This window comes from Centrocercus urophasianus, unplaced genomic scaffold, assembly GCF_019232065.1.
Source record: "Centrocercus urophasianus isolate 14NV4802_14NV808 unplaced genomic scaffold, USGS_Curo_1.0 seq_715, whole genome shotgun sequence".
NCBI lineage: Eukaryota > Metazoa > Chordata > Aves > Galliformes > Phasianidae > Centrocercus > Centrocercus urophasianus.
In genome coordinates, this window is record NW_024885328.1 from 1 (window position 1) to 15,882 (window position 15,882).

Here is a 15,882-nt window from a genome sequence, read left to right on the forward strand (position 1 = left end):
TCAGGGCTTTGTAAGGAGAGCGATGGCATCGGCCCCTTCCCCAGATGGGGAAACTGAGGCACGGTGGTGGATTGGCTCCAAAGGTGCGTTTGGCTGTGATGGAGCGCCCATCATTTCTGCTCACAAACCAAAAGCTGAGGGGGTTTGTTGAGGGGCAGATGGGCTCAATAAATTTATCTCAACAAATACTTCTTCATCCCTCGCTGTGGTTCTCCGGTTGGGCTGGCCCCTCTGTTTTTGTGTCTGAGCGGTGCCCTGAAGCTCCTAGGAGGGAATTGGAGTTAATTGCGGTTCTTGATGATGTGCACAAAGCAAACAGCTGAAAGCTGGGGAAATGTCAGGGCTGTGCTGCGGGCAGCTGCCACAGAATGGGGCGGTGTGGGTCGGGGTCAGCCAGTGCATCCCCCCCACCAGGTGCAAGCGACGCATCCCGACTGCTCCATCGTCCTCTACTTCCAAGAGCGAGAGGATGAGTGCCTGCAGGCCATCAGGAGCGAGAGCCAAACACCACCCCCCGGTGGGCAGCGAGGTGAGAACCAACATGGGAAGAGGGTTTGCTGCGGGGTTGGGTGGCGGTGGAGGGGCGGCGGAATCCTTGGAGAGCCTCAAGGAGGAGGGAGAGAGGGGACCGGGATTGCGCCTGGGGGACAACGGTGTGCAAACAGCCATCGGGGAGGAGAGCCCCACAGTTACGGCACTGACCCTCACCCTGCCACGCAGGGCGCTGTGCCCCCGTCTGCCCCCTGCTCACCGCCGTCAGCATTGCGCAGCGCCCGTCACCCCTTTCCCCTCCCTGATTCACTCGGTTTTAATGCAGAACATGTTTTGAGCAACTCAATTTTTACATATCTGGGACTTTTAAGCAGATTAACTAATTGGAAGTAGGGAGGGGAGGGAGGGGGGAGGTAATAATAATAATAAATTAACCATTTTTAAAGCGCTGCTTTCGGACATTTTGTTTAACCGGATTCAATTTCCATCCCCCGACGCAGCTTGCCTCAAATTCTGGGTAAAAATTATCTCCCAGTGAATAAGAAATGCGTCATTCAATGGGTCTCAGATAATACAAATGTAGAAATGAAGCGCCTCAATAAATGCACGTTGAGGTGCATAATTGCATAAGCAAGAGTGCGGGGACGAAGCGCCTCCTCTTAGCACAGGAAAGCCACATTGATTGGAAAAGGTCCGTTCTGCAGCCAGGGGAAGGAATCACTTCAGGAAAACAGCCAAGAGGCAGAAAAGAGTAATTAAAGTCAGTGTTTTATCACGAGTTTCCTGCTCTGGCATTCTGCTGTGGGCTGTCTGGGTGCAGATAACCGTGTAAAGGTGTGCAGGTGCCACCAGGAGAGCAGCCAGAAACAGGGCAGCAACCAACAGCACGACCTCTGCCCACGGTGAGCCCATGGGAATGCTGAGCAGCAGAGTCCCATCAAGGAATGGGGGACGCTCCTTTCCTCTTCACTTCTTCTCCTTGGGAAGCTCATTCCCATTCTGCATAACCATAAATAATGTGGGGTTTGGGGTCGCAGCAGCTCAGGAAAGGGAGATGGAGTGGGAAGAGGGATCTCGCCATCCCAATGACTTTATTCTCTGTGCAGCTCCTGACTGGCCTTGCAAGAGATGGATGCACTTATGGGACAGCACACAGACGTATCCAGATGCCCCCCAAAAATAAAGCAACCCCTTGCAGAAGCAATCCCATGCTTCATTCTCCTGCAGAAGTGCAGACATACCTCAGTGCTGCAAGGCCAGCCCTGCAGATCTCTCCATCCTGGCCAGATACCTTGCAGAATTCAGAGGAAACTAATTAAACGTGTCTGAGCCCACACTCCCTAGCTGGGAATAGAAGTGGCTCCAGGTTAATAATGTACACCTGCAAGGTTAATCACATCCGTGTGCGAGGAGAGCTGTCCTGAAGTGTGATGTCTGGGTCTCTCCTGCTCGTTTCCAAGGCAATTTGGGAGACCTTGAAACGCTGACATGGGGCTGGGGAAAGGAGTGAAGTGCGGCTATTTGCTCTCCAGCAAAAGTCTCATGGTGCTTACTGCTTTCTTCCTCCAGGGCCATGTCCCACAGCTGCATCTGCTCTTGGTGTGTCCCCATCCTCCCCTCCCTCTGTTTTGTTCCCTCCTGTGTCATCCTGGGAGACCTTTGCAGGTTCTTAGAGGATGGAGTGTCTCTGCTGGCCACACCGCTCCTGGTCGATGGGAGATGTCCAAGGCCATCCCACACAGACAGAAAGCTGCTGGCTCTCCTGGATCCCCCAGATCCTCCCGTCACCTTCCATTAGGACAGGACTCTTGGAGGTGGCACTTTGGTGGCCACATCCTCAGATCATCCCATCCTGTCCCTCTGTAGGCTGCCGGACAGCGTGGGACGGGGTGAGCTGCTGGCCAGCCATGCCTGTGGGTCAGTCCTATGCTGTCAGCTGTCCTGATGTCCCCCACGTCTTCAAGAAGTCCAAAGGTGCAGAGCTATGAATGCGAGTGCTCACCCTATGGTATCCCAACCCGGTCCCCTTGGTCCCATCACTCCAACTTGTCCAAAACCTCACGAGTAGCACAGCTCAAAGGATGGGTGGATGGGATGATGCCAATCAGGAACGTCCCCAAGCCCTCTTGTCACCCAGAGGATGCTCTCCCTCTTGGGCAGAGCTTGGTGGCACCTTCTCCAATTGGGTGGCAGCAGAACAGTCCCCAGCCCCTTTCTCCAGCTGTAGACCCAACTGCTGCCCCGTTGGCACAGCACATAGGGGTGGGGTGTGCTCGTGCTCCCATGGTGCCCACCATGCTCCTGGCTGGGTGTCAGCATTTGGGCACTGCCACGATGTTTGTGGTACGAGTGGGCATTTTTGGGATGCTGATGGAGAAGCTGGGACCAGCACGTGGCTCAGACCCCTCTTCTCCCCGCAGCACTGATCCATAGGAACTGCACTGAGGTGGGATGGAGTCCCCCCAGCCCACCCTACTACAGCGCCTGCGAGCTGGAGGCTGCTGGGAGCAGCAACAACACCGAGGCCAAGGCAAGTGGGTGCCTTCAGGTCCACCAGGGGCCTCACCCTTGTTGTTTAGTGGATCCAGAGCTTGGTTGGATGATTGCACAAACCTTGTGCAACCCAATCTGGATGGAACTCCCATCACCTGCTTTAGCTGGTGCTTTTCCCTCCAGAGAGGCTACTTCATCACCATGAAGGTGCTCTACACCTGTGGCTACTCCACATCCCTGGCAGCCCTGTTCCTGGCCATTGGCATCTTCTCCTGCTTCAGGTGGGGCTGGAGGAAAACCTACGAGCAGAGCTGGGAGGCGTCCAGATCCTCCATCCCAGAGATGCCCCGTGGATGTCTTAAAACCCCCCCAAATTCCCTTTCTCCTCATGATCACAGCACATCTCTTCCATAGGAAGCTGCACTGTACCAGGAACTCCATCCACATCCACTTCTTCACCTCCTTCATCCTACGTGGAGCTGCTGTGCTCATCAAGGACGCCGTCCTCTTCTCTGATGAATCTGTTGACCACTGCACCATGTCGACGGTGAGGTGCTGACACGTGTGCTGGTCCAGAGCAATAAGAAACAAAAATAAGAAACACAGAAGCAGTGACTACAGAGTCATAGAATCATAGAATGGTTGGGTTGGAAAGCACCTCAGAAATCACCTCATTCCAACCTCATGGGCAGGGCAGCTAACCACTAGATCAAGAACTGTCTTCAAAAAAGTCTCCCAGACAGGCTTGGGTGGGCATCAGGAGGTTCACAACAGCATCTCTTTGTGGGATTTGTCTGTACAGACAGTGTTCTCGCCCTCAAGGTTCTCTCCGTTTGGGTCTCAGCACCACTGAACCTTTCCTCTGCCTCATCCTCACAGGTGAAGTGCAAAGCATCCATTGCCTTTGTGCAGTATTCAGTGTTGGCCAACTTCTACTGGCTGCTGGTGGAAGGCATGTACCTGCAGACCCTGCTGCTGCTCACCTTCACCTCTGACCGGAGCTACATCTGGTGCTACATCCTCACTGGATGGGGTGAGCCCGTGACCCTGACCCCTCTGGGGGCTCCCAGGGTGCAACCCAGGAGCTGGGTTAGATGTAGGAACGGACCAGGAGGTGACGCGTCACCGTCAATGGCCATCATCCCTTTCTAAGCCCTGGAAAAAACTGCTGTCATCTCCAGGGCCCCAGGATGTGGGGTTGTGGACGAGGGTTGGAGGGAGGTGCCAGAGCCATGGAGTGACACTGTGTCCCTACAGGTGTCCCCATGTTGACGCTGTGTGTGTGGGTGGCCACCAGGCTGCAGTACGACAACCATGGGTAAGGGCAGCCACTTCCCCTCTTCCTCTTGCCCACGTGCCCCCTGTGGAAGCCAAGGGGACAACCCTCTTGCTAGGGAAGCTCGGGATGGAAGGAATGGGGCAACAATTTATTTTAATGCTGCGTCTGCTTTCTGGTGGGGCCTGAAGACCCCTATGCAAACGAGGCAGGAGAATGAGACCTGAGCTGTAAACAGGTTTGTTCTCCTCTCCCACAGGTGCTGGGATGACTACAGCAGCCCCTACTGGTGGGTGATCAAGGCTCCCATCCTCCTGGCCATATTTGTGAGTATGTCCCCACCCCAAGCATCCCATCCAGAGCAGGGCTCTGAGACAAGCTCCAATGGCAGGTGAACTTCCTCATCTTCCTCAATGTCACCAGGATGTTGGCGCAGAAGATCCGATCCCCAGACATCAGCAAAAACTACAAGCAGCAGTACATGTGAGGGCAGCTCCCCACACCTGGGTTGCTGGGGGGACGTAGGTCTCCTTGGAGGAGCACAAAGGGTGGCTCATGGCCACCAAAATCTCCAAAATCGTCAAAATTCAGCTCTGCTGATGTTGTCCTCTCCACAGGAGGCTGACCAAGTCCACGCTGCTCCTCATCCCCCTCTTTGGGGTGCACTACGTGGTGTTTGCTCTCTTCCCTGAGCACATCGGTGTGGATGCCCGGCTGTACTTTGAGCTGGTCCTCGGTTCCTACCAGGTGCAGATGTGGGGAGATGGGCAGCTGAAATCCCACCCCCTCCCACCAAAAGCTTTCCCAGCCCCATCCCTTCCCAGCCCCATCCTTTCCCATACCACCCTTTCCCATCCCCATCCCTTCTCTCCCATCCCATCACTTCCTATCTCACCCCTTCCAATCCCATTCCATCCAACCCTATCGCATCCTTTCCTGTCCCATCCCCATCCCTTCCTAACCTACTCCACCCTATTCTCACCCTCATCCCACCCCCATCCCATCCCCATCTCCGTTTCCATCCTTTACTGTCCTATACCATCTCCATCCCTTCCTATTCCTATCCCTTCCCATCTCCATCCCATCCCCTCTCTTCCCTTCTTATCCCTATCCTTTCACATCCCATCCCTTCCTAATGTATTCCGTCCCAATCCTGTCCCTATCTCCATCCCTTCCTACCTCATCCCATTCCATCCTACTCCACCCCATAGGGTAGGGTGCACATAGCCCTTCTCTTTGGGTGAAATTTGCTGTTTCTGTGTTTTTAGGGGTTCCTGGTGGCTCTGCTGTATTGCTTCCTGAACGGGGAGGTGGGCGTCCAACACACACGGGATCCCCCAAGCCCCTCATGGAGCAGTGCAGCTCCCACCCTATGGGTGCCCCAACTGCCAGCACCAATCCTGGTGTCACTTCAGGTCCAGGCTGAGATCAAGAGAAACTGGGGCAAGTGGCAGTCATCCATGGAGAGCAACGTCTTCAACATGGTGACCCAAGACTTCACTGCTTGATGAGGATGGCGGTCAGGGGACGTTCCTCCCTAAGGATGGTTGTCCTAGAACCAAAGGGGATTTGTAGGTTCTGGGTCCTGCACTCTAAGTGCATGGCTTTGGATGTATGGTGTGGGGGCTTGGGGTGGAGTGGGATGGGATGGGATGAGATGGGATGGGATGGGGATGGAATGCATATCCTGAAGTTTTAGCTGCCCATCTCCCCACATCTGCACCAGCTAAGAGCTGAGGACCAGCTTGAAGGACACCTGGCATTCTTCATTTGGCACTAGAATGACAGCTGAGGTGGTTTCAACACTGGAGGGATCCACCAATGTTTTTTTTTCCCCTTCTTTTACTTAAGAAACGCATTCCCTTATGGGAAGATGCCAACTCACAGCCTCCAGCAGCCATCATGGGGTGGGAGAAGCCATCACTGCAGCCCATTCTGCTCACAGCACCCCGTCTCCTGCCCTGGTTAATGCTGTCCCAGCATCCAGAAAGGTGTCAGATGCCCCTTCCCAGACCTCTCCTGGCTGTTCTGATCCACCAATCTCAGCAGAGCTTTTCAGGCTTTCTGGGTTGTAATTTCTCCGCATGGCCAAATGCCCCACTTTAAATAAACCCCACAGACTGTCCTCATCTCAGGCAACCAGATCTCCTGATATCCCACCTGGTCTCACTAAGGGGCAGCAGACCCCAGACCCGATGTGGGGTGAGCTGGAGGATGCTCCCCCTGGGTGCACAAATATCCCTCTGCTCACCATGGAGGCTGATTCAGGTGGGGAGAGGAGGTCACAGGGTCACTGGGGCTGGGGATGCTCAGTGTCACCATGGACATAAAGCTTTGCAAAGCATCGGGTTTGCATTTATTTCCTGCTGGCAGTGGGGTTAAAACAGCACCTCAAATCCCCTATTTTAGGGCTTGCCAGGCATTTAATCCACGCTACCCCCAGTGCCTGCAAGGCAGGAGCTCATGGTGGGCATGGAGGGCACGCAATGTGCCAGAAGCAGCTCTGCTGCACCCCTGCATGCACCGTGCCCTATAGCAGCCTATATGGGGTGGCACAACGGGGCCGGGTCTTCCCTATGGCGCTGAATCCATCGATCCCCATTCCCTGGGGATGCAGCCGGGGCGGTGTTTTGCCTCGGGGGGGTGTTTTGCTTGGGGCCGGTGGGTGGCACTGCGGCCCTACGCCGCGGGCGGTGACAGCGGATCCACGGGACAGCCCCGAAACCACAGCGGCCCTACGGCTGTCCCAGGATCGCCGGCACCGAGGGACTGTGCCCCCCCAGCACCACGAGAGGAAGGTAAGGGGTTCGCTGCCCACTGCTGGGTGCCCGCAGAGCTTCACCCCCATCTCCATCCCCGCTCTGGGATGTGCCTCACACAGATCCCATGGGCAGTGCTCGGCACCAAACCCCATTCTCCCACCCCAAAGGCGCTTTCGCTGCTGGATTTTGCACCCACTTCAGCGTCATGGGTACCCCGGGTACCCCAACCCCCCAGTCTGCGCCCACCCTGCGGTGCCCACAGCCCCCAGGGGCATCCTGGTGCTCCCATCCTCGCGTGCTCCCCATAGGGTTTGCCCTAGGCTGCGTGCGAAGAAAAACACAAGATTATAAAGGCTTCCTAGGAGTGGTAGGGCTGGGATCCACCAAGAGGAAAGTCCCCACAGCCACAGCAAGGGGATGTCCCCATCCCTGCCCTACACCTGCAAATGCACTGGGGCTGCTCTTTGCTGGCTTGGAGAAAACCCCTCGGTGCAAAGCTGGGGTTCTTCCCTTGGTGGTGGGTGCTCATTGATTTGGGGAAGATGGCTGTGGGGTGTCTGGGGCCAGAAAGGCAGCAGAAGGGTGGCATGGAGCCTTCAGACCAGGCCAGGTGGTTGCTGCACCCCAGAAGGGACCAACCCTACGAGATGGGTATGGACCTTCTGCACCCTCCTCACTGCCCCCTCGCCTGCCGTGCACCCCAAAACATGAGAACAGCACCCAAAGTCCCCCCCAGGAAAGGCAGAACACACACCAGGACACCTTCTCACACCATCCCTGAGCTGGATATGACTTCTGGGTCCGGCACAGCACGGCACATGGGAACACAAAGTGCTGAAGCAGGATGGGTGCAGCATCACATCGCTCAGGGATGTGGTCCCGGGACCTTTTTGGGGCACGTTGGAGCAGATGGACCCCGGAAGGGTCTGTGCTAACGGGGCCGGGCGCTGCCACCCCCTTGATTGGCGCCGCGGGGAACGAATGCCACAGCTGAGACGGCCGAGGGTACCTGAAGGATCCGCGTGTCCTCAGGTTTCACTCATGACCATCTGACAGCAGCAGCAGCTGCGCTGCCAACAGGCGCTCGCGGAGCCAAAGGAGCCGAAGGAGAGGGAAATTCTGGCCCCGAAAATTCTCTCTTTGGGATTTCGCTTTTTCCACCCAACGGTAAGCACCGGGTCCAGCCCTGGGACAGCATCGGGCTGCTGGGAAGGGGCTCGCGTGGCCCTGGGTTCCTCTTTCTTCTTGGGGTTGTGCCATGGGGCACCGCTGCAGGAGGTGGGTGTTGTGGGGTTTATTGCCTTCGCCCCCCCCCTCCCCCGTGCCAAAAACAGATGGGGACGGGGGGTGGCGGTGCTCAGAAGGGCACTGGGACACGGTGACTGTGGTGACACCGGCAGTCCGGTGGCTTTGAGGGTTGGGGGTGGCTGAAAAGTCCCAAGTCGCCTTTCTCCTGGCTTCTCTTCCTAAATATAAGGGGATCTAAATATAAACCCGGCCTGGGCCAAGCCAAGGTTGCAGGAAAGGTCTGCTGTGCTGCACAGTGTCCCCTTTCCAAAGGCGCTGTCCCCACAGGGACGCACCTCTATGTCCCCAATCTGCACAAAACAGGAGAACAGGGTGGGATTCAGCTCTGATTTGGGGTGAGAACCCCCATTTGGGGGTTTTGGGGGGCCAGATACCACGGTCCTCCCATCCACGGTGACAGTCACTGTCCCATGGGGCACAAACGATCCGTCCTCTGCCCACACCACTGCATGGAGATGTGGCCAAAATATGGGGATGTGCTGCAAAATATTTAATAGTGGATATCACTGAGCATCACTTGCAGAACACCAGCAGGATGGTTGGACGTGTCCTTGTTGTATGGAGACCATGCAAATGTGGGTGGTGATGCTCTGAGCTGTTCCAGGAAAATCCCTGATGTAATAACAGACACTTTTATGGGAATTGGGCAAGGGACGCTGAGTCCCACGGGATTCAGCTGTGCTAATATTTGGAGAGCATTGTCCACACCCAGGGCAAAGGGTCCCTGAGGTTGTGTGTTCTCGTGGGAAGTCTGCTGGAGTTGGGGAAGGAAGAGAGAAGCAGTCGGGCATGAAGCAGGAGGTGCTTTGTGGTAGGTGATGGTGGAGGAATAATGCAAGAAATAAGGGCACGAGGGTCCAGTGTGGATCAATTTGGGTCCGGTGGTGTCCAATTCCAATGGGGGGAAATCGGTATCCTTTAGGATGAGGTGCCGCAGGGACCACAGTATTGCAAAGCCTGTGTGATCTCCATCCTGAGGACCCATTCCCAGCACTGTGCACCCTTGGTGCCCGTTGTCACCCCCTCTGGGATGAGCTGGCACCCCGCTCCCAGCCCGGGCAGGACGGGGTTACCATCAGTTGCTGGGGGATGTTGCAACCTCCTATTTCCATCTGCGGGCAGCAGAGCATCCCAGGACTTCGCAGCTTGCAGCCTATGTGTGCCACCCCCAGCTCCGAGTACAGCGTGGTACCGTGGGGGCATTAAAGCGCCCATGTCCCATACAGGATGATTAGCAACCAGCGGATATCGTGAAATTAATTTCCACACAGCTCATGGGTTCGGGGCAGGAGGAGGGGAGAAGGGCTGAGCAAGACAGAAAGAAGAAGCTTGGTGTGTTCCTCCCTTTGTGGGGTGCATGGGGGGAAGTGGCTTCCCTCCTGACAGCAATATCTGGATTTGGGGGATTGGTGGTGAACGTGAGTCCCAAACGGGGAAGGGCAGAGGGATGCTGAGGGCAGCACAGCGGATTTGGCTGTGCAGAGCAAGCTGGGGAGCACAGGGACCCTTTGCGTGGAACCCCACGGGCACCCATTGCTCAGAGGTTCACAACAGGGGCAGTTCCTCCTCCGAAGCACACCACGAGGAAGCAAAAATCCCACCCGAAAACCCAGCATGCCCTTTTGCATGAGGCCACGCATCCGTCCCAGCGGTGCGGGTGCTGCTGTGTGTCCAGTGGGTGACCTCTGCTGGTCCCCACCGAGCGGAGGGACCGTGGTGACACTGAGGAGCATGGCATTGTTTTCCAAAGGCAGCTCTCCCGTTTTGCTGCCCTGCTCCCAGCATGACAGATGCTGTCTGGAAGCATCCTGAATTCCTGCATTCCGGAATGCACCAAAGCACCAAGCAGCACTGGGAGGGCAGCTGGAGCAGCATCGCCTGTGGGGATTTCCAGACGCCAAAAAGCCTCTGGAAATCACAGCTTAATGCTGGCAAAAAGCAACCCTTAAAGCAGGGCAGCCTACAGACAGAGCACGGGTATGGGGAGCTGAGAGGGGGCTGCATCCCCCTTGGGGTCAGGAGGGGCATTTATCTGCAAGAGAACAACTTGGAGACCTTGCATATCTTCCCAGGTCGGCTTTGTAATGCAGTCACAGCCAAGCATTGAGGCACGGCCGTATATCTGGGGATAGCAAACATCAGGCTGTGAAGCAGCGCGCTGTTGTCTTACCGAAAGGGACATAAAGTTGTTTATAAATGGGCTCCTTTCGCCCGGCGGAGCTGCGCTGTTTGTCCCAGTTGCTGCTGGAAACTCGTCGAATCCCACAAACACTCGTGCAGCTCCCTGGGCTTTGCTCTGCGCAGTGTTAAATCTTCAAGCACAGCTCCCCACTGCCTGCACTATTCCCAGCAAAAACAAAACGCTGAGATTTTTCTCCATTTTCCCTTTTTTTGTTTTGTTTTGTTTTTGGGAGGGAGGAAGGGCAAAAACGCGCTCCACAGGACTTTCTCAAGCCACAGCATCCTTAAAACAATACCAGGATTAATCTTTCCTCCAGCCATCAGCAAAGACCTGTGTCACCCCTTGCACTCGAGCACCATCATAACCTTAAATATCCACAAACAAAACCATGCCAGCCAATGGCATTGCCACCACGGCGCGGTGTCCTGCTGCCCAGCCAGGATCAAGAGGGTTTGGTGATATTTGGGCTTCTTCTGCCCAGTCTGGGCCTGGCCCTGCCCTCCGCTGCTTTCTGCTCATCCCCAAATCCCACATCTGCTCCCCACTGCGGCTGCCACCCCATCTTGCACCCTCAGATGGGGATAAATGAGCAAGGGATGGAGTCAACCTGGGTTCTCAGCTGGTTTTGGGGCGCAGGCAGTAAGGAAGGAGAAGAGTGAGGCTCTGAGCAATGGGTGCCAGTGGGGTTCCACACAAACGGTCCCTGTGCTCCCCAGCTTGCTCTGCACAGCCAAATCCATGGTGCTGCCCTCCAGCATCCCTCTGCCCTTCCCCATTTGGGACTCACATTCACCACCAATCCCCAAATCCAGATATTGCTGTCAGGAGGGAAGCCACTTCCCCTCATGCAGGGTTGTGTTGGGTTGTGTCAGGTTGTGCTGTCTTGGGTTGTGCTCTGTTGTGTTGAGCTGTACTGCATTGTTTTGTGTGAGGTGGGTTGGGTTGTGTTGGTTGTTCTGTGCCGTGTTGTTCTGTGTTGAGTCACGTTGTTCTGCGCTGTTTTACGCTGTGTTGTGTTGGAATGTGCTGCGCTGTGATGCTCTGTTGGGTTGTGCTGTGTTGTGTTGCGTTGTGTCGTGCTGTGTTGGTGCACAGCAGGCTCTGCTTTCCATCCTGCAGCCCTTCAGCCACCAGGTGCTGGCTTGCCTCCATCCCCCAGCATCAATTTCTCACAGCTCCACACGTGGGCAGAGCTGGCTGCTGGCTGCTGTCGGGCACGAGCTAATTGTTCTCCTGCTAATCCCCGCTGCAGGGATGCCCCTGATGTTATGCATTTGGCTGAGCAGCACTTGGGTGAAGGGAGCTGCTTTGCACTTCTGGTGGCCGTGCAGGTCGGTGTTCTTTTTGGACTTGAGGCTCTGTGTGCCTCTGATGAGCTGTTCACACCATGCCTCTGGCACTGGAGTGGTTTTATCCCTGCTGGAGCACTGTAGGCACTGTCACAGAGGCACTGCTGTCCCATCAAACCAACACATATCTGTGGGGAAAAGAAGCCTTGAGGAGCATTCTCCTCTGATTCTAAGCTGGTGGGCCTGGCCCCAGATTCAAGCAGGTGCCAGAGGCTGGCAGCGCCCCCAGGGCAGTGGGACCCTTCTGCCAGCCCCACACCAGCGTGGGGCATGGGTTCGTTGGGACAGCAGTGCAGGTCTGCATTTGATCCCTTCTCTTTCGGGAAGCAGAGATTGAGTGTAGAATCTGTGAATATCCTGAATTGCAAGGGGTGAGTGGGGATCATGGAGTCCAGCTGGTGGCTCCAATGCAGGAGCTTCAGTTCTTGGATGTAGCTAACATCTTGCACCTCTGGGTATCCCCAAAGGGGATGGTGGGCCTGGAGGCCGCAGAGGAGCAGACCCCAAGTGGACACAACAGCATCCCTTTGGAGGACCTCCTGCTTAGCCTCAGCGTCTCCCTTTTCTACCCTACGGCCATGCAATGTTCAGCCCAGCAAAAAAGCAAACATAGGGTCAAAAGCAAAGCTGGGGTCGTGCACACACTTTCCCCTCCTGCCCCGGCTCCCAGCAGGGAGGAATGAGCAGAGTCATGGGGCTGTGGAAACCCGACCCCAAGCCTGATGGCCGGCAGCAGCTGGAGGCTCGGCTGCCTCCACCGGCACCATGCACTGGGGATAGGGCTGTGCTGTGGGTTCTATGGGGCAGGATGTGGGCCGTGCAGCACCCTATGCACTTGTAGGGTTTGCTGTAGGGTTGCTATAGGTCCAATCCTCTCCCAGCAGCGTTTGGAAGCTGCATCACAACACCACTGAGCACGAAGAGCCCCGGCGCTGTGCCACCGCTGCGGGGATCAGCGGCCTTTGGCAGAAGGAAATCCATTCTGCACAATGAGGTGCAGCTCAGCAACAGCAAGGGAGAGTGGCAGTTCCTCAAACGCAGCCATCCGCAGCGATGTGAAATCAGTACCTCCCTTCGCCTTTGCTTTTATCGCTGGGTTTTACGATCACTGCAGGAACGCATCGATCCGATGCACCAAGGGTCTGCTCCCAACAGACCTACAAATGTTCTCCCTAATTACAAAGGGTTTCCAGCTCTCAGCATCCAGCAAGGCGGTTCGGGGCTGGGGTGTGAGCAGTACTGATCCTAGCGCTCTGCCAGGCTCTGTAGCACTGCACAAAGCATCGGAGCGCAGAGGGCGTGATGCTCAGGGCGCTGCTGGTCGGTGGGATGCTCGTCTTGGGGAGGGGGCACGTCCCTTGCCTCACCCTCCCCAGAACATTTCAGGGCTCTGCTCCTGGCAGCACTGCTCATTCAGATTGAATTTTCCTATTTCGTAGGATGATAGAATGACGTGGGTTGGGTTTTCTGTGAGTTGGGTTTATTAAGCTGGGGGGAAACCTGCTCCCCACCTGCTCCCCGCATCTCTTTTTGTTGCTCTGCTTTTCGGTGGGGCCACCCTCACCTCTCCCCCCAATGCCCCCCCCCCAGTTCTGGTCTGGAGAAGATTTCTATAAGAACCATTCTTGCTTATTTTGGCTCACAATACGACTTCAGCTCCTCCCCCTCCAGAGCAGAGCCATGCAGTGCTGTAGGGCACTCAGGTTCCTACCGATGGGATTGGTGCTGGGAAATGACCACCAACCACCAGGACTGAGGTCTTCTGACCGAGGAACCTCTTGCTTGCACGTAAGAGGAAAGCTTTGGTCCTTTGCAGCGCACTGCAAAGAGCTGGAGCAGTGCCACTGGTGCTGAAGGTGTTTGATTTGGTTGAGCAACCTTGGTTGTGAAACTGCATGCCTAACGAGCCAGCTGGTGCAGCGCCAGGGAGAACGGCAGTGAGTGAGACGATGCTTTTTCGGTTGGCTTTGAGAGGGGAAGGGGGAAGCAGGGTGCATGGAACCCAGGTATGTCCGTTTGGATGCGATATCTGCATGCAACCCAAGCATTTTTCTTGTGATCTCAGTGGTTTTGGAGCTGTTGGCTGGAAGAAAGCCAACTGCAAAAGCCAACCAAGAACTTTCCATCACCAAGCTCACAAACGCCTTCATTGTCCCCACTGGTCACCGACCAACCTCAATAAAAGCCCCAAACTGTTCCCATCCAGCACCACTTTCTGAACCCCGCTCTCCCCAGCAGGTCGGGCGCAGGCGTCCCGCAAGCAGAATGAAAGCATGGCCGGCCTGCCGCACATCCCGGGCCCCGAGAACCTGCGCCCTTTCACCCCCGCCTCGCTGGCTGCCATTGAGCAGCGCATCGCCGAGGCAAAGGCGCTCAAGCTAAAGAAGCAGCAGGTGGAGATGCCTGAGGAAGAGGAGCTCAAGCCCAGCAGTGACCTGGAGGCTGGCAAGAACCTGCCCCTCATCTATGGGGATCCCCCCTTGGAGCTCATCGGGACCCCCCTGGAGGACCTGGACCCTTTCTACAAGGATAAGAAGGTGAGGGACAGTGCTTAGCCTGTGGGTGTTAGGTGCAAGGCCCTACAAAGCTCAGAGCGTGGGCTCCTCCTTCTTCCATCCGTTCCTCTGGGTCCCACCTGAGCCCATCTTGGTGAGCCACAGCCCCACGTTGCTCTGGTTCCTTCTCCTCTGAAGCACAGCATCCCTTCCTTGACCAGGAGATTCAAAATACGCCCTTCAGAAGGCGTCGCTTTATCCGTGGGGTTGTGCCGATTTGTGTCTCACCTCTTTTCTCTGCAGACATTCATCGTCCTCAACAAAGGCAAGTCCATCTTCCGCTTCTCGGCAACTCCTGCGCTCTACCTGCTGGGGCCCTTCCACCCCATCCGGAGAGGAGCCATCAAAGTGCTCATCCATTCATATCCTTGCTTCAGTCCTGATGCTGGGAGGGGAGATGAAGAGGGCTGGGGGTGTTTTCCGGTGGTCTCATGAGTAATTCTCATTGGGTTGGTCCCCAACCATGACCAGGATCCAGAGCTAGAGCTTTTGTCCCTTCCCAGAAGCGGGTGCCCAAAGGTTTGTGGCAGTTTGGTGGCAATCACCAAGAGCTGTCCTAGCATCATTTTGGTTGGAACAAGGAGAACACCTTTAAATGGTGGAGCTTCCTAAGATGAGGCCCAAGCCTTCCAAGCCGAGAAGTTCTTGGCTTCCTACCCATGAGAAGGGGGAGTCTAAGCAACAGCCGCAGCAGTTCTCCTTGACCAGGTTGTAAATTATTCAGCATGTTCATCATGATCACCATTTTAACCAACTGTGTGTTTATGACGATGAGCAACCCCCCGGCGTGGTCCAAGAACGTGGAGTAAGTCCCTGCTGGACATGGGGGGACATCCCAGCCTGAAGGGATGGGACCAAGGCTGGGACAGGGCTGTCGTGATCCACGCATCCTTCAGAGGACCAGAAGTGTCCTTGGGAGGTGATGGTGGCCCTCTCCATCCTAAATGCCCCCGTTTAAGAAGGGACATCCACGCTTTGCATCAGGCATTGCAGAGAGAAGTGCTTCAGTGCTGCCCAAAATCTGAAAGGAAGGGAAAAAAGCAATTTTATTTTATTTTATTTTTTTTTTTTTTCTGCAGTTCTGCACAGTAGGGCTCAGTAGGGTTTAAAGAGAAAACAGTGCTGATAGTGCATCAACAGCAGTCAGAGGAGGTGCAGGATTGTCCCCATAGGTGGAGAGATGTCCCAGCTGACCACACTGAGTGGAGGTCAGGGGAGAGCCTCCCCTGCTGAGCATCCCCTGAGTCACCATTCCCATTTTTAGATACACCTTCACTGGAATATACACCTTCGAGTCCCTCATCAAGATCCTGTCCAGAGGTTTCTGCATCAATGACTTTACATTCCTGCGCGACCCGTGGAATTGGCTGGACTTCATGGTCATCTCCATGGCGTGAGTGCAGGGGGACCCTGGGCACCTCGGGGACCTTGGGGACAGCGTGGGGTGACCTTCACACCCTGTCCT

At 55.7% G+C, this 15,882-nt stretch overlaps 2 protein-coding genes across 2 annotated transcripts in view; both read left to right on the plus strand.

Annotated features, from left to right (window-relative positions):
- Positions 1 to 414: 414 nt before the first annotated feature.
- On the plus strand, positions 415 to 5,769 carry LOC122170543 (vasoactive intestinal polypeptide receptor 1-like; the record flags this gene model as incomplete). The annotated part of the gene is made up of 12 exons (XM_042837481.1): positions 415 to 529; positions 2,359 to 2,466; positions 2,913 to 3,022; positions 3,169 to 3,266; positions 3,400 to 3,532; positions 3,865 to 4,018; positions 4,243 to 4,303; positions 4,521 to 4,587; positions 4,653 to 4,744; positions 4,879 to 5,008; positions 5,530 to 5,571; positions 5,677 to 5,769. Coding segments are annotated over 12 exons (1,203 nt in total), but the record flags the coding sequence as incomplete, so codon positions are not given.
- Positions 5,770 to 9,088: 3,319 nt separating this feature from the next.
- Positions 9,089 to 15,882, plus strand: part of SCN4A (sodium voltage-gated channel alpha subunit 4) — a 28,200-nt gene continuing 21,406 nt past the window's right edge. Inside the window, exons 1-5 of the mRNA XM_042837501.1 lie at positions 9,089 to 9,142; positions 14,101 to 14,399; positions 14,661 to 14,793; positions 15,126 to 15,222; positions 15,682 to 15,810. Coding sequence (XP_042693435.1) covers positions 9,121 to 9,142; positions 14,101 to 14,399; positions 14,661 to 14,793; positions 15,126 to 15,222; positions 15,682 to 15,810 — 680 coding nt within the window. The 5' untranslated portion in view covers positions 9,089 to 9,120. The remainder of the gene's footprint in view (positions 9,143 to 14,100; positions 14,400 to 14,660; positions 14,794 to 15,125; positions 15,223 to 15,681; positions 15,811 to 15,882) is intronic.